At 52.2% G+C, this 16,690-nt stretch overlaps 8 protein-coding genes across 8 annotated transcripts; 3 read left to right on the forward strand and 5 right to left on the reverse strand.

Annotated features, from left to right (window-relative positions):
• Positions 1–829: 829 nt before the first annotated feature.
• Positions 830–2,179, reverse strand: APUU_21586A (uncharacterized protein; the record flags this gene model as incomplete). The annotated part of the gene is made up of 2 exons (XM_041700354.1): positions 830–2,095; positions 2,177–2,179. 2 exons carry the CDS (start codon positions 2,177–2,179, stop codon positions 830–832), a joined length of 1,269 nt encoding a protein of 422 aa, XP_041553348.1.
• Positions 2,180–2,832: 653 nt separating this feature from the next.
• On the forward strand, positions 2,833–3,658 carry APUU_21587S (uncharacterized protein; the record flags this gene model as incomplete). Its single annotated transcript, XM_041700355.1, has 2 exons — positions 2,833–3,064; positions 3,165–3,658. 2 exons carry the CDS (start codon positions 2,833–2,835, stop codon positions 3,656–3,658), a joined length of 726 nt encoding a protein of 241 aa, XP_041553349.1.
• Positions 3,659–3,928: 270 nt separating this feature from the next.
• On the reverse strand, positions 3,929–4,652 carry APUU_21588A (DUF1772 domain-containing protein; the record flags this gene model as incomplete). Its single annotated transcript, XM_041700356.1, has 2 exons — positions 3,929–4,398; positions 4,583–4,652. 2 exons carry the CDS (start codon positions 4,650–4,652, stop codon positions 3,929–3,931), a joined length of 540 nt encoding a protein of 179 aa, XP_041553350.1.
• Positions 4,653–5,206: 554 nt separating this feature from the next.
• Positions 5,207–7,235, reverse strand: APUU_21589A (uncharacterized protein; the record flags this gene model as incomplete). Its single annotated transcript, XM_041700357.1, has 8 exons — positions 5,207–5,713; positions 5,768–5,889; positions 5,943–6,370; positions 6,429–6,515; positions 6,559–6,645; positions 6,696–6,751; positions 6,797–6,916; positions 6,990–7,235. 8 exons carry the CDS (start codon positions 7,233–7,235, stop codon positions 5,207–5,209), a joined length of 1,653 nt encoding a protein of 550 aa, XP_041553351.1.
• An 802-nt stretch (positions 7,236–8,037) lies between these two features.
• APUU_21590A (oxygenase MpaB family protein) lies at positions 8,038–8,994 on the reverse strand (the record flags this gene model as incomplete). The annotated part of the gene is made up of 1 exon (XM_041700358.1): positions 8,038–8,994. The coding sequence occupies one exon, from the start codon at positions 8,992–8,994 to the stop codon at positions 8,038–8,040; it is 957 nt and encodes a 318-aa protein (XP_041553352.1).
• Positions 8,995–10,182: 1,188 nt separating this feature from the next.
• Positions 10,183–10,666, reverse strand: APUU_21591A (uncharacterized protein; the record flags this gene model as incomplete). Its single annotated transcript, XM_041700359.1, has 2 exons — positions 10,183–10,239; positions 10,295–10,666. The coding sequence occupies 2 exons, from the start codon at positions 10,664–10,666 to the stop codon at positions 10,183–10,185; spliced, it is 429 nt and encodes a 142-aa protein (XP_041553353.1).
• A 1,235-nt stretch (positions 10,667–11,901) lies between these two features.
• APUU_21592S (uncharacterized protein) lies at positions 11,902–12,574 on the forward strand (the record flags this gene model as incomplete). The annotated part of the gene is made up of 2 exons (XM_041700360.1): positions 11,902–12,011; positions 12,076–12,574. The coding sequence occupies 2 exons, from the start codon at positions 11,902–11,904 to the stop codon at positions 12,572–12,574; spliced, it is 609 nt and encodes a 202-aa protein (XP_041553354.1).
• A 978-nt stretch (positions 12,575–13,552) lies between these two features.
• Positions 13,553–16,516, forward strand: APUU_21593S (Zn(II)2Cys6 transcription factor; the record flags this gene model as incomplete). The annotated part of the gene is made up of 6 exons (XM_041700361.1): positions 13,553–13,812; positions 13,862–14,390; positions 14,443–14,523; positions 14,587–15,272; positions 15,344–15,535; positions 15,613–16,516. The coding sequence occupies 6 exons, from the start codon at positions 13,553–13,555 to the stop codon at positions 16,514–16,516; spliced, it is 2,652 nt and encodes an 883-aa protein (XP_041553355.1).
• Between the last annotated feature and the right edge of the window lie 174 nt (positions 16,517–16,690).

Below are 16,690 nucleotides of genomic sequence, written 5' to 3' on the forward strand. Positions count from 1 at the left end.
CAATCCATGTAATTGTCCACCCATTAGGCCACTTTCCTTCGTTCCCATGATTCCCAAGACCGGTGAAAGCGTAAACTGGAGCTTGCAAATGGGAATAGAAACATCGCAGCCTAGCTTCCTTACGGAGCAGGCAGTGATGGCGATCAGAAGCGCACTTGAGACACCGGGTCCGTGTCGACCGCACTCCGGGCCCTGATTATCGGTGTCAAGCGAACGAAAAGAGAAGGCGTGTCGTAGACTAACCACTCCTAAGCAGCACTAACCACGGCGCCATGTGCGAAACTGGTATGGGGCGAGGTCAGCTCGTATTCGTGTTGGCACCGCCGGAGGCTGTGATTGGGCTGCAGGTAAGTCCGATCGAGCTTGTCGTTCGTCCGCTTCTTCTTTTTCGCGTTTTCGTTTCATTTCCTTTTTTTAGGGCTCTCGCTCTCGCTCTTGCTTATCTTGATTGGGAAGATGACCCTCAATCGGCCTGCATCGTCCTGGAATCGACCCTGGAGCTGTGCTGCCTGCTGTGTTGTGTGGCCTTGTGGGTCGATAGGGATACGAGTACGACTGGCTATTTGAGTCTTGACTGTTTGACACCTGGAACGTGACGCCAAATTGAGGGGCAGGAGGTTTCATGTGGAATTGAGAATTGAGAATTGAGATTGATCACCTGTTCAGCCTCAGGCCGAACACAGAAGCGGAGTGGGTATCAAAGTACAAAAATAATACAGCTGCGACCTGCAACTCGTAAGGATCAGGAACGGCAGGAGAATGCGCTGTCGCTGACCGTGCCCCGGCTGTCAGCACCACAGCCCTCATCCCCAACCACAGCCCTGGAAACTTACGGGCCAAAAAACGGACTCGGGTACGGTCGCGGACTCGGCCACCGCCTGTCTACCGGCCGTAAGCACACGTGTTTGCCTGCCCATTCATCCTGCAGCGGCTCAATGGTTATTCCTCGACGTCGCGCGCCCTCATACAAACGTTCGCACGCAGCCCGCGCTTGGAGTAGGTCCTCCTCCGGTGCATCCGAATCTTCCTTACCGTACTTCCCCTGTTCATAGTGCATGTCAAGCACAAAGGCCAGCCGCTGCAGCTTGGGGAGGAAGGTGTCCGAGCTAAAGGCCGTCACCCACTCTTCCCACCGCTCCGACCGGCAGAGCGAAATGGGCCCGCGGAAATACAGCGTCGTGAGATTCGGCGGGAGACTGGTATATAGAGCGGAGAGAGTTGCCTCCTCGTGGAAGACTTCTCCAACGCTGAGCTTCAATGTCTGTAAATCTGTAAGCTGCGGGAGAACCTCTGCGAAGCTCTTCTCCTCAGTCCACAAGAAGTCGGGCCGGGCCGAGGTCGAACGCAGGTAGAGTGTTGAGACGTTCTCGACAACGTGCGGTATCGCAGCGCACATGCGTAGGAACGTGTCGAGGGCGTCGTTCCCGATGATCTCGAGCGTGCGTAGACGGCTCTCCTGGACGGGTCGGTTTTCCGGTTCGAGCTCTGCCTCTGCAGAGCTGTCTCCGTATTTTTGTGCCATCCACTCGCGCCCGAGCTTGGTTATGTTTATCAGGTTAATTTTGCTACCAGGTATGTATTCGGATTTGGCTTCGCCGCGATCGATGGCTTTTTGGTACGCGCCGGTCAATTGGTCAGATCGAGGGCCCTCGAATCGCATCTCAGATGTGAGATACAGGATGAGGTGCTTGGCTAGCCCTTGTAAGATGTGCGGCGACTTGGTGACCTCTCCGCAGACGCCGGAGATCATTAGACGATCGAGTGGCCAGTGAAGGGGCATCTTGCTGTCGTTGAGGTCCTCGTTAAAGCCAGTGTCGATCTCCAGATCGCGCACGCCAGTGAAGTGATCGCTGAGGAGGTCCCATTCTGTGTCGGACGGTGGATCATCTTGGATGGTCAGGATGGGAGCATCTCTCGGGAGAGACCTAAGTTGAGCGAGCAGAGGCTCGCGATGGTCTGGAGCCGCCTCGCTATCGACATGAGGGCCCTGGACAGTGACCGTGAGGCGACCGAGAGCAGAAACACCGCGGAACTGTTGCTGGCCGCTCATTGCTCGTCGCAGGGGACTAAGGGTGGGGACGCGACGGAGAGCGTTCTGCACAAATTACGATAGGCACTAGGTTCCGAACGAAGGGTCTTGCTCTTTTGACTCAATCAATCATCGAGAATCACTCACCATCGTTGTGGATTTGACAGCAGCTTTCCTTGGGCCGCCGCTCTCACGATTCGATTCGCGTGGAGTAAACAGTTTCCCTGCCACCGCCGAAACTCTGGACTGTCAGACGTTGGGTGGGTGGCTCATCCGTGGCTCATCAATTCCAATTCGCAGCGGCCAATGAGGAGCCGGGCCTGGCTGTCAACATCGCCTAGCCAACCAGCACGACGCACTTGCGAGCGAGCGCTGAGACTATTTGCGATCCCTGTCAGCGAAGCGTCTGCCACGGCCCACGAGAAGCAGCGATCAACTGAGCCTCGAAGTGAGACTGAGGAGTGAGGACTGAGAGTGAGGAGACGGCTGGAATGCCAACAAGGGCAAACACGACGATCGGTTAGAGAAATGGAATAATTATCCGCAGCCCAGCCGTGCCATGCAGGAGGAGCCTCGAGCGAAAGTGCAGAAAGTTTAGGATTCTCCAGCGCGAAGCTTAGTGCAGAGGGACAGTGCAGAATGCAAGGCGCCGCTCGGCCTTCGTCTAATCTCACTTCGTCCCAGCTGAGCATCCTAAGATCCTTCTCTTCCCATCCCATTTCCCATCCCCAGACTCCTCATTCCATCTCCTCGTTCCGTCTCGTGCGTCCTGCCCATCCAGGCACGCCTTATCCATCGCCAAAATGGTCACTTGCTACACCCGGGATGGAAATGAGGACCCAACTCGTTTTCCCTGCTCAGCGGACGGGAACCCCGCCCAGTGCTGCGATGAAGGCGACTACTGTGCCACCAACGGTCTCTGCATCCGCCCAAGGGACAATGGCGACGTCGGCTACTTCCAAAACACCTGCACTGACCCGGACTGGATTGATGGCTCTGTCCCAACATGCCCGACCCAGTGTGCCGATATTCGCAGTATGTCCTCCATCATCCCATCCATTCTCTTCCGTCCTTCATTAATCTATCCATTCTCTTCCATCCCGTAACTCCATCGTTCATCGCTGACATCTTCAAGACGCTGGAAATGGCGTGACTACCTGCGGCAGCGAGAAATTCTGCTGCACCGGATTCAGCGGCTGCGACTGCAACAACTCTACGCAGACCTTCTCCATGGAAGCTGTCGTTCGGGCCAACACCCAGACCGTTGGACCCGGCAGCCTCCCCACCTCCTCATCAACACCAACTTCAACCTCCACTCCCTCACCAACAGCCTCCCCAGCGGAAGGCAGCTCCGGCGGGGACAGCAACAACCTCGGCGTCGGCCTGGGTGTCGGGCTAGGCGTGGGAATCCCACTGGTCGCAGGCGCACTCGTTGCCTTCTGGTTCTTCCGCCGGCGAAAGCGCGCTGCTACGGCAGGGCCCGGTGCGTCAGGGCACACGGAGAACTTCACGCCGACGCCGCAGGATAAGAGGTTCGCGCAGCAGCAGGCCGGCCCTCCTTTGCCGCCGCAGGAGTTGCCCTCGGACGAACATGTTCGGACGCGGGGACCTCTTCAGGAGATGCAGTAGGAGGCTGTGGTAGCGAGGATTTGGGGTGTTTTGTTTGGTGGATTGGACATACTATACCTATTTACGTTTTCTCTTAATCTTTTTGCAATACGGTTTATATACCTGACGATGTACTATGAGTACCTACTATTGAATGCATCAGCTTGTCGCTGGAGTTATGGTCAACTGGTCAATAATCAACTTGATGGTAATACCTGCACTTGGATATTCCTTGTTATCCAAACCCCAATTCGATAATTACAATATATAATATATATAACCAAACACCAACTAAAAAGCACAAACACCCGCAACAACCCCCAGAAGCGGCAACAACGCCCTCACCCCATTAAGAGTCTTCCACTTCGCCAAAGCCCCCGTAACCTCGACCTCCTCCTCCTCCCCCTTCTCCCCACTCGGCGCCCAAGCCGCATTCCCCGCCCTCTCCAACAACAACCGATTAACTCCCATCATCGTCGCAAGAGTCCACGGGACAATCCCCACCGTCAACGCCGCCGCAAGACCATAAAGCGTGGACGCGTTGCGCGGCGCCAGGGCCGCGATCGCGACATCCCGGTGCACGGACCATGCAAGGAACGCGAATGCCGACGCCGCCAGGATCGCGACGGGCGGGTTCTGACTGTGGCCGGCTTCGTACATGTCGCGCCATTGCTTGACGATTAGGGTCAGGGGTGCTTGGTACCGGGCGTGTGCGGTTTGGAGGGCTGGGACGCTGGCGAGGGTGAAGGATGCGATGTTGCCTGGGTGAGAACGTTAGTTTTGCCTTCCCTTCTTTTTTTTTTGTTGTTGTTTTCGTTGTTTTTTTCGTAGGCTGGTTTGTTTGGATGGATGCGACTGCGCTGGTCGCGCCACTGCAAGGGGTTCTGTGTAACAGCCTCGCTGCAGAGTGCAGGGGTAGGTCCTTGGTACGGGGTGGCTACTAACCAGCTAGGTATGCGGCTCCAGTCAGGCCGACGGCCTGGGCGACGCGGATTCCAGGTGGATATTGGGCCATTTTCAGCAGATTTCGAGGATGCGACAGATGGAGAAAGAAAAGAGGATCAGAGGAGGCTCTTGGGTATAAGTAGTTCAATACAGTGGGTACCAGTGACGTCGACGACAACTTTGTTTGGTGACTAATCGGAGATGCGACTGTAACTATACGATTCAGACAGTGGAGTCGGTCTATTTGATTTGTGTTTGTGTTCTTGTGGACGATTGGTTCTGGGACTGACAATAGTTTGTTTAGTTTAGTTGGCTTACTGCCGGTTGTGAAGGGGTGCAGGTACAGACTGCAAATAGAGATCAGGATGGACGCCGATCAGACCAATTGCAGTCCATTGAGCAACTAGGTACTATTAGAGATATGGTTAGTTTTATAATTTCAGTTTGGATGTTCTACTTGCATTTGTAGTATACATAACATATACATAAGATGGTCTGGGATGTATATATAGTAGTACAAGCCCAGTGAGCCGCTCTATACTTGTTGTATAGAACATCCGGTATTACTGAGCTCTATAGAGACCATGAAATATCCCTTGAAGATGTTATTAACTAAGATAACACCTACAGAATTCCCAGGAAAGTCAACAACCTCAACACCAACTTCCCCAGCGCCGCCAAGTTCTCCGTATACCCATCGACATCATTCTCATCCAGCCCCCTAACCGTGTCCAAAATCTGATCAACCAAGTTATTAACGACCGTCTCCAGCCCATCCCCCGGCTTAATCCCTCCCAAAATAAAACTAACACCGCTGTCAACAACCATATTCAGAATCTCCTTGACCGGCCTCGTCGCACTGACGCGGATCGTCTGGAACGCCTTTTCCCAGTACTCGAGGTGCTGCCCATTATAGACGACGGAGATACCGGTTGCGGTTGCGATGACATTTCCTTCTTTGAGGTACGGAATCTCGGACTTTATGATCTCGTTAATGTTGTTTTCGACTAGTTCGGTGTTTAGCTTTGCGCGGACGACGAAGGTATTGTTCCCTGGGACGATGTCGTTTACGGCGACGGTGGCTTGGCCGACTGTTAGGTCTGCGAGGATCACGCCGAGGGTTACTTCGCCCTGGTAACTTGTTAATTATTGCATAATGAGGATGGAAAGGAATGGGATGTGTACAAGCGTCACAGTAGCCGGCGCAGGGTTGAACACGACGACTTCGCCGTAGACGTTGTTGCCCTGATCATCTGGCGGCATGACTCCGATTTCATTGATCCAGAGGTTAGGGAAGTTGTTGAATCCTGGATATATTAGCTCTTTGATTGATACCAACTTAAAAGAGTGAAAGACACACCTGGCAAAGAGACAACCTTCAACAAATCAACAGTTGTGCCCAGCGTCCCAACATGAACCCTCGTCTTCGTCTGTCCAGCAACCCTGAACGTCGGATTATACGCAACATCCTCAACGAGGGCCGCGAATTGATCGACATCACCAAGTTTGAGGCTCTGATTAACAAGAGAAACTCTCTCGTTGGCCGCGAACTTGAGACTCGGCAGGTCAACCGTTGCAATCGGAATCGGGTCGTCCTTCGTTTCGGCGCGGAAGAATAACGCCTGCATGGGGTCGAACCTGACGCTCACGGCGTCGGGGACTTTGATGTCGCTGAGAACGGAGAACTGGATGCTGTCGTTGGTTGGGTTCAGCAGGTTTACTTGGACGTTTGGGATGGGAACGTGGTCGAGGAGGTAGATTGCGAATGCCGGAGCGGCGTATATGATTCTGCAAGTGTCAGCATGTCGACTTTTCCTTCTCGAAGGAGAGATATTAGGGATAATACAGAAGGGGAAGCCCAGCAGCGAGAAGGGCAACACCGAGAAGGCCGTAGCAAACGAAGTACCGGGCGACATGATTGTTCCCGTAGCCCCTGGACGGATTAGGATTGTCATCAAGAGAGTGATAGGACCAACTTGATCTTCTTCTTCTTTTCCGGCTCTACGTTGTCTCCGTTCTTTACTTTAGCTTCCTTATCATCCTCAGCTCCTTGAATGTAGAGGCTGCTCAGTATCAGCATGAGTGAATAGTTAGATGGGACGCATTGACGTACGGACGACTCGCATATTGCCCGATATTGAATACGACGCCCAAGATCCGTAGACCACCCTATAAACATTAGCATATATAGATGCAGATTGAAACACAACCCACGAAGAAAGCACTAGCAAACCACGCCAACGCCAACAAAAACGTAAACGCCGTGCCAGCCTTGTACGTCGCACATTTCACGCCATTATCCGCTCGAAATCCATAGCACTCGGAGTCGATAAACTGCGTAGTTACTGGCATTAGCACTTCCCTCTTTTTAACCGCTAACAGACTTGATGCCCGAAAGAGAACCAACCTGAACAACCAATGCAAACACCGCACAGATTGCATTCGCTAGGGCCCAGAACAAATCATAGACGAAGTTCGGGTACGGTGGGACAAGGCATGCTAAGGCGCTGAACGAGGCGAGGGCGATGATGTAGATGAGAAGGTCGTCGCTGTAGTCCGTATTCGTGAAGAACTTTCCGTTGAGACCGAGTGTTATGATGGCTGATATGAAGACCCCCACGCGCGCGAGGAACCCCAAGAATGTGAGGATCATGGCTGTCTATCTCGAAGGTGAAGACTGTGCATATGGGCTGGGTGACTGAGGGAGAAATGCGCTGAGGACGCTCCCAGACACTAAGTAGCAGGGAGCTCAACTGAGCTAAACGCGGGGTCTCTATGAAACGGCGGGGAAGGGACAAGATAAGAATAATATTTCTCAGAGATTTACGGGTTTGGGTAGAGGTGAAGGCTGACACCCTTCCTCATAATTGCATGCGAACAGGGCAGCGAAATGCTCACGAGCCGAGTCGGCGTCGAAAAATTAAGAGCCCAAGCAGACGGTCCGCGGTAGGGACTCGGAAGACAAGGGTATTTTTCTACTTACTCCGCATTGTTGCCTCCTCTGGGAAGGAAGTCCTGTCTTTCATGGGCTAGGGAAAAAGAGTCAGACAGGGGTCGGAGCTTGTGATGGAGTACAGGCCAAGGGCTTTTGCGCCGTGCGAATTCTAGCGTGTACTACGACAGTACCACACGAGCCGGGAATTGCGCCGAGTGATTGACAGAAGGTATTTAATTTATTATACCATGTCGATTGTTGGTCGAGTGCTCGTTAGATTAGCACGGGCTATTCTCAGCTATTCGGCCTATTTATCCAGCCTATGTGCGTTGGACACCGTCCAACGCAAGCAGGATCTGTCCATTCTTCTCGTATCTAGTAGTTACAATGTTGAATATGATTGTAGTAATATGTCTCGAATCCTGGACGTGCGGTAATACATATGGAAGCGAAAGTAGTACATAAACGTCATCATACAACTGAAGCCAAACAACAAAGAACACGAAAAGAACATCCAAACTCAAGGTTTAACAAGCTGACCACCTCTCTTCTTAACCTTCTTCCTAAACAGCCTCATGGCATAAGTCTTCGGGAGCTGGCGCACAAACCGCGGTGTAAACGGATACACACAAGCCATCCCAGAAACAAAAAGCCCCGAGAGCATCCTCGACGACTTGGTCGACTTTAAATGAAACTGCTCCCTCAGCGAGGGCGGGAGCTGCTCAATCGTCAACCGTCTGATAAACGGCATCGCAACAACAACCGCCGGCCTCGCCCACAGCGGAACACTCTTAACAGGGTGGAAGATCTCCTCCAGCACCAGCTCCGCATCAGCAGTAACCCGAAGCTGATTCTCAATGACATCGTGCCAATACAACCTAAACTCCTTCAGATTCTTCGGCCACATGTCCTTCGGCACCTGAAGCGACGTGCCCATGACTGAGTACGCCTGGAAAACCCGCTCAGCCATCGCAGGCGGCAGAGGCCCATAGATGAGCTCATACATGCCCACCATGGATGCATAAATCGTAATCGCAACCCAGAGTTGCAGCTCCGGATCAAGCGCGCTGTAGGGTCTCGGCCCGGCCTCAGATTTCACGCGCGCATGCGCTTGGTCGACCCACGCTTTCATGTTCGCTTTGTCCTCGGGCGTGCCGAAGATCATCACGTAGATGTACATCTGGGTATACTGCACTCGGGCAATGGCACGCTTTGTGAATGTGCTGTGGTCTGCGACGCCTTGGCCGACAGAGGGATGGGCGATTTGGAGTAAGATTGCGGCTGGGCCGCCGGCGAGGGCTATCCCTTCGCGGGCGACTTTCTTGAGCTCTTTCATTGCGAGGGGGGATACGCCCGCGAAGGGGTTGCCCGGGTCTTCTTTTTCGATGGTGATGGTGAATGAGCCGGAGCTGGAGCTGGAGCTCTCGGCTTGGGAGGACGCCTCGGGGGCTTTCTCGTTCATGGTGGGATCGATCATGGCCTTGATCTTTTGGCTTGACTTTGCTTTATCAAATTGAGAGATATGAATATGCTTGAAAGTCTAAGGTAGGGGAGGTCTGGTAAATAAAATATGAGTCCCTGGACAGAGCGTACACCACGCCATTTTGATATAACTGACGCCGTTGACTTTCCATATCTTCTCTCTCTGTAAAGGAGGGATGCAAGCCCGAGGGCCCCCAACCGCTGCCGCGAACCGCCATCGGCACCAGAATAATCTCATGCTTGATCTTCTTTGAAGAGTGGCGCGATCAGGGTCTGCCCCTCATCCACGCGCCAGAGGGAGGTCACAAGCGGGGGAAGCCCATGGGGGATTCCAGGTGAACATGGGGAAGCAGGGATATAGGATGGCAATATCACAAGTAGACGTCCTAGGATTGCTCTGCGAGAGAAGAGGTGGGCGCCGAGCAATAGATCGACCATTGGCAAGGGTCCTCGAGGCGAGTCGGAGAAAAAACGAATTTAGTAAATTTAGTAAATTTAGGTTGTTCGGGAGTTGGGTTGACGGGCCGAGACCCACTCGAGCGGGTCGATTGTCGCGTCTGGACCAATCATATATATAGGGTATTGGGAGGGCGTAATTTTGGCGAGGTCAGATTACGCCTTCATTACCGCTAAGTAAACGACGTCCTAAGGATCCTAGACGGTCATTGTTGAGGGTTGATTATATTATGAGCATTATGACTGATTCCAGACCCCGCAGAAAGTCAATTGACCTGTCAGCAGATTAAACGTAAAGTATCCACGTCAATCTAATGATCTCTGCGGAGCTGAACCCGAACTATAAACCTGGAGAAACAGATATGTTGTACATTGAATTCACGGTTGATTCTAGTATTTGACAATTTATATTGAAGGGTTAAATTTAGAGAAAGGTATCTCGCAAGGGAAGCATATTATTATTAACGGAAGGCTACATAAAGCCTAATCAACATGTCCTCCAAGCACTGCGACTATATACACCTAGCAACCCTGCATCAGGGAACATTCCCTTAGAATCCACCTCGATTACCATTCCAACCCCGAATGCTCGACAGGTGGTTTAATATGACGCGTATATTGTGATCTTATCGGATAGAAATCACTCGTAGGGCTGGGCTATCTAGGATAGCCATGTCTTGTCAGCTGGAAACCTGCAGCCCAACGAGTTGATTCCCGCCGGACACGCTTAGCCAAAGATAGCTCCGAGAACACCGGAGATGAGCTGAACAATGGCGTTGATGAGCTAGAATAATATTAGCCAGACTTCCCAATGTTAACCCGGAAGTAGGGGACCATACCGGAGCAACCGCATCAATCAAGCCGCTGATAGCCTTAACAAACTCAGGCGTCAGGAGTTCATTGGCGCTTCCGACAACGTTGATAATATTCTGGGTGGTCTTATCATTCAGTAGCTTAGCGGCATTTGTGATAATTGTCTGCAGCTGCTTGACGGTGTCGGGGTTGATCAAATCGAGGAGAGGTCCAATGGAGTTGATGATGTCGCCAATGGTACCGCCGATATTGCCTAGGCCACCCAGGAGATCGTCACCGCTAGTATCGTTTTGGCGGGCAACGAGGGCGCTCTTGAGTTCCTCGATGGGGTCGGGAGCTGGCATGGCCAGGGCTAGGAGGGGGAGGACGAGCAGGAGGAAGATTTGGAAGTACTTCATTTTGAAGAGTGGGCGCCTTGAAGCTGCAAGGAGTTAAGAATTATAAGTTGAAGGTTGTCTGAGCTTAGAAAGAGAAGCTTGGAACAACTAGGAACTCCTGGGATTCGTGAGGTTGCTGATGAGAAGATGGCTCAGGGTGTACATCGGGATGCTTTTATATTCAGAGAGTCGTGCTCTTCTCTGGATGGATCCTTAGTACTAATGGCTAAAGCGGTATATTACCAGCATTACTTCCTGCGTATGCCCCATGTGATGTGACAACTTCATGTTTTTGCTTTGGTATATTCGGTAAACTGCCCGCGGATCGACGGTGGTAATCAGGAGGAAGATAATAAAGCCTCTCAGACAACAGTGCGGGGTTTAGAAACCTGCAAGGTCTAATCGCCCGTTGGCTTCGGAGATGAGACATCGGGGCTGGCAAGCAACCAGCAGGACGCATGGTGCCAGGCAAGCTAGCCCTGCATTTGTGGGATCATGGAGCTCCCTCACAAGTCCTGTAGCCCGAGAAATAATGGAACATTGTTATCTTGCTGATGCTGCCTACAGAACTGTACATGAATAGAGTGTATTCTAAATGGACGCAATGACTGGCATAAGACCCGGAGTGATATGCCTGCTGGACCTCAACCTGTCCACCGCATACTACCACACAAGGAAATGTCTTGATTTCGTGACCGACTAACTTACAGTCACAGATTCAACTTGTAAATAAGGAAAACATCACCAATAGCTCTCCGAGATTGCTCCATCCGGGTGGCGGGTCGTCGCCATGACCCATGGTGCTGAGAGGGCAAATCCAGACATAGCTGCACGGTCCGTGGGCCCCCGGCCAGAATTCAGTATGGCATTTTCAGTAACCCTTGCGATGGCAATAGCATATTAATTTGCTGACTCCAACCATGACGCCTTTTGTTGGCTGACCTCGGGAGGGATGGACGGACCGCGGAGTGGCCGTATATTCAACAATCAATACCATATCACATCTCCGGAAGGCCTATTGCAGATCCGTGGAATAGGCAGGAGTAGCGAGAGTCAGTCATAAATCCTATATAGCATGTGCTTGGCATGTCTTCCTGATGGACTCTTGGAGTATGTCTACCTGCTCTCCCCCAGTCTCCTTGCTTTCGTCTTGACTTGACCGACCCTTGAGTTATCTTGTGTTGAGAACTTACCTCGTCTTCTGCTTTACACCAAAGGTTCTGTTTATCGTATTTTCATTGGTATATTCAGTCAAGATGCGTTTCTCCATCCTCGCCGTTGCCTTGACCGCAACCGCTGCCTTCGCGCAGGACCAGGCAAACGCGACCACCACCATGCCCGATATTGGGAACCTGCCCTCGCAACTGTAAGTATAGGGGTTGACTTCATATGTCCTCATAGAGAAGCAAGGAGAATGCTAACGCTACCAGCTCCCAACTTGCGGGCCTGTTGCCAACTCTGCCACCGAACTGGGAACTCCCCGCCAGCGTCAAAAGTCTTAAAGACTCGCTCCCAACACCACCCCCAGGCATTCTAACCGACCTCGTCGATGCAGTCCCAACCTCCGTTCTCCGTGGCCTGGTGAACCCTGCCTCTCGCAGTGCACTCCAGGAAAGCGCCGCCAACGGTGACGTCCCCGACTGGTACAAGGACCTTCCGACACCAGTGAAGTCCTATCTGGGTCTTTTCGCTACGCAGATCGCCGACCGCAGCATTACTTACAATCCTACTGCTGCCGTTGCGTCTCCTGGCAGCACCGTCAAGGCCAGTGCTGATAGCAGCAGCTCTGGTAATGACGACGGCGAATCTGGAGATGCTAGCAAGGACTCCGACAAGGAAAATGCGGCCTTTTCTTCATATGATAGTAAGGCGATCTCGACCAGCGTCCTTGCTGCGATGGGTATCCTCGGTGTTGCGCTTGCTCTTTAGGTGTGATATGATTGTGATAGTGGCGGTGATTTGCATGTGAGAGGGAAAGGGAGGATAGGGCTGCTGCGGAGTAATCTCTTGTACTTAGTTTCCAACGGCAATAATCATATCGAGGATCTTGTTAATCAAGTCGGAGACTCGAGTATTTTCGCATCCAATACCCTCTTCGCCTTAGTCCTGCCAAACCCTTCAGGTACCGTCACCGGTGCTTTGTCGATCATCTCGCTTACAGCTTATCCCAGCGCCATGAACCAGCTCGGGATAAGTGTTAATTTAAGTCTCGGCCCGAACTGGAGCTGAGGAGTGTGGGAGCCAGTGGCCTGTTCTCTCGGCGTCGTTACGCTGCTCGCTAGATCTGGCACTAGACGCAGTCCTCCGGCACTACGCAAGGCCCTAACGTCTGCAGATGGGCTAGTATTTTACAACGCACGTACACACTGAATTTGTATTTCGGCCCGACAGCAGGGGTCTCTGCTGGTAAGTTCATTGGTCAATATTGTCTGATACGGTGGTCTACTTCGGGCCGGGTTGGTCATACGGTGTACACTCTTACAATCGTCTGGGGAAATGGACATCCACTGTGGAGGGTCTGAACCCTGAGTAATATCTTGGTAATTGGCCTCGCGCTGGTATCCCAGAACGGACCTGTAAGCCGTATAATATTACTTGTCTACCTTTGACTCGAATCAACATGTATGCCGAACTAATCCCCGCGACGCTCTAAACTTTGACGTCCGTGATATCTGCACGACTTAGGAGAATGCGGAGGACTGCGGAGAAATGGATGGCAAGTCGGCTCTACTAAGCCTAAGAGATCTTGCTCCGTCTTCGAGGCAAAGTGTTGGTGTGATATGGCTTTTGTCAGTGGCATACGTGCACTTCCACGTTCACTCCAGCTCCGCGAGATTACTTTATTAATGCCCTGGTCTGGAAGAGTTGAACCTTGAAGTATCGCTGGAAGCCAGAGTAATCAGCAACATGAATTCCAACAAACACGAACCGCTTTTGATAGAGCCATCTCCAGATGCATCCAGCTCCGAAGCATCACTTGGTTTTGAGCAGGTCAAGAACAAAGCCCTAGCTACGGACAAACTGAACAAGCCACCTAGAAAACGCTCTCGCATTGCGTGTACGTGGTGTCGAGATCGAAAAGTCCGCTGCGATGCCTCTAGCCACGGTACGCCATGCACGAACTGCGAGCTCGACCAGCAGGAGTGTGTGGTGCATTCCGCCTCACAGTATGTCTACCAAGACATTCAATAGTTAATAGGAAGCTGATCTCAAAAGGAGCAAAAACATCCGCGCGAAAAAGCCGGCTTCACGCCACCAGCCCTATCCATCGCCCACCACACCAAGGACAGGCAAGCCCTCTGTATTTCAACCCTCAGAAGCCTCATCACGCAGCCCACTCATCTCCCATCTATGGAACGAAGGAGCAGTCGACAAAACGCCCTGGAGGACCCCTCCGCACCCGAGCTCGTCTTCCTCATCGGCATCATCATCCACTACCCAGCTTAGCACCGTATCAGACGTCTTCTACTCCTTCCACCCATTCCTGACGCTCCCTGGTCTATCAGATATCCCCCAAGAGGACATCCAGTATCTCACTATAAAGGGCTGCTTCCGTGTCCCTAGTGGAGCAGTATTGGACGAGTTTATCCGGGGGTACTTCCTCTACGTGCACCCCTGTCTGCCGATTATCAATGAGGCAGAGTTCTGGCAGATATACTACCGCCAGTCTTTCCCGGATGACAATGACGGGAATAGCGGCGTGAGTCTGTTCACGTTCCAGGCGATGTTGTTTGCCAGTTCTGCGGTATGCCTCCACCACGACGTCTAGAACATCCCCACTAATCCTCGTTATACAGTTTGTTTCTGCAAAGACAATCCAATCAGCAGGATTCCCAGACACGCGAACAGCGCGCAACGCATTCTACACCCGCGCTAAAGTATATCTCCCAGCATATTGACACTCCAAACAAGAACACTCCAGCTAACGGAACCCCATCCAGCTCCTCTACGACCTAGGCTGCGAGAAATCACCCCTATCCACAGCCCAAGGATCCCTCCTCCTAACGCACCAATCCTCCTCCTCAGACCTCCACGCCGGCTCTCTCTGGCTCAGCATCGCAATCCAAAGCGCCATCGTCTACAACGCGCTGCACCCGGCGTCAACCGACATCACCAAGAAACGCATTTGGTCGTGTATCTTGCTGCGGGATCGGATAATGGCACTTGGTTTAAGACGCCATCCGCGGATTACGCCGCAGACGCTAGATCTTGAACCTGGCCTTACGGGGGCGGGTGTAGTCTGTGGGGGTGTGCTTGCGGAGAATGATCTCGAGGATGAGATTTCTGGATCGGAGGTTTATGATCCTGACACGAAGAGATTGCTTGTCAAAGTCGTGGGGGTGCAGTGCGAGTTGGCGGCTTGTTTGGGGGACGTGCTTGGGGTTGTACATTCTTCTGCCTCTCCTGCGAAAATTGCAGATGGGTTGGGTGGAGATATAAAGGGGACTCAGACACGGGGACAAACACAAAAGGAAGTACCATGTGTCAAGGAACAGGTCGCAAAGTGCAAAGCCAGCCTCCTTCGGTGGTCGACAAGCGCAAAGGCTGCACTGGGGGCAGTCGTGAACTCGCATATGACACATGAATCTGTCGGCTTGTTCTTCGGGTTGACGTTCTTCTACTACCAGTACGTTTTCTTTCCACTTGCCTTACTCTCGATCGCTGTCAGAGACTAAGCTAAGAAACGATAATACACAGCGCGGCCCGTCTAGCCCTCTGCAACTTCGAAGCCCTAAGCATCCAACTAAACAAAGATTCGAACACAGCAAACACCACAAAACCAGACCAAGAACAAATCCAAGATAAACTCGAAGACGCCACAGGCTGTATAACAGACACAATCAAGCGATTCCTCGCACAGGGCGTCGCCCACAATCTCCCTATAAGCGCGTACGTTCCCACCTACCTAAACCCAATCAATCTATCTCTCAGATCTCAGTCATACTAAGAAGGAAATATATAACTAGTGTCCCCCTAATAGCACACCCGCTCCTCCTCAGCGCCCTCGACGTAAAACTCTCCTCGACAAAATCCCAATCTGCCACCCGGAAGCGCCGGTTCCGGTACTACGCCAACCTGATGCAGGTCTTCCAGCAGCGGTATGATGGCACAGACACCGTTGCGGCGTTTATTCAGCAGACGTTGCAGTTGGCGGGCTATTTACTCACCCGGCTGCAGGAACAGACGCGCGGACGCTCGTCTAACAGTGATCATTCTGAAACTGGGTCCCGGGCATCTTCGAAATGCAGTAGCTGGTCTGAACTCTTTGTGGAGTCTCCGAAGCTGTATTTGAGGCTTTTGTTTGCGCTGGATTATGCTATTGCCCGGGGATATTTCCCGTCTTATGGAGAGGTGCAGAGGGGTTTGGGTGGCGAGGATATCGATATCCACCTAAGAGAGGATGGCACTGGAGAGACCGAAACTGTGTCAATGCCTGTTTGCAGTTCTGAGGGCTTTTCAGGGTTGGGGATAACAGAGCCGACATCTTCGCCGTATATGGACCTTGCTTCAGGATCTGGGCTAGGCGGACAAATGGCGATGAACCTGGCGAATGTATACACCTTGCTTGATTCTGAGCAGCAGCAGCAGTCTCTGAAGATCTCATCTGCAGAACCATATACAGACCCAGACTACGAGAGACAAGTGTTTGATCCCCTGGTGCTCCCACCCTACAATCCCATGCTGGACGCGGAGTACGCATACCCAGGGCATGTCCTGTTCACGCATCAGAACTACGCATATGGGATGTATCAGCAACATGAGAATGGGGGTCCCGACATTCTGCATCTGGGGAGCTCGTCGTCGGAATCATATTCCGATATCGTGGCTGTCCCTGTGGGTGGTGGGGAGGGGGATTGTGTGAATAGGTAACTGGTAATGGGTAAGGGGAAATTTGTGGTCTCATTCTTTCTGTTATGTACATGCGCAAATAAACAAGAAAATAATATTTTATATAAAGAAAAAAAAAACCCAATGCCTGCTTAGCCAGTGGGGGCTCTTGCCGCTGTCCGGACCGCGGGAGAGTCGTGCGAATAGAGAAAGCAG

The sequence above is a fragment of the Aspergillus puulaauensis genome, chromosome 2 (assembly GCF_016861865.1).
Source record: "Aspergillus puulaauensis MK2 DNA, chromosome 2, nearly complete sequence".
In the NCBI taxonomy this organism is placed as follows: domain Eukaryota; kingdom Fungi; phylum Ascomycota; class Eurotiomycetes; order Eurotiales; family Aspergillaceae; genus Aspergillus; species Aspergillus puulaauensis.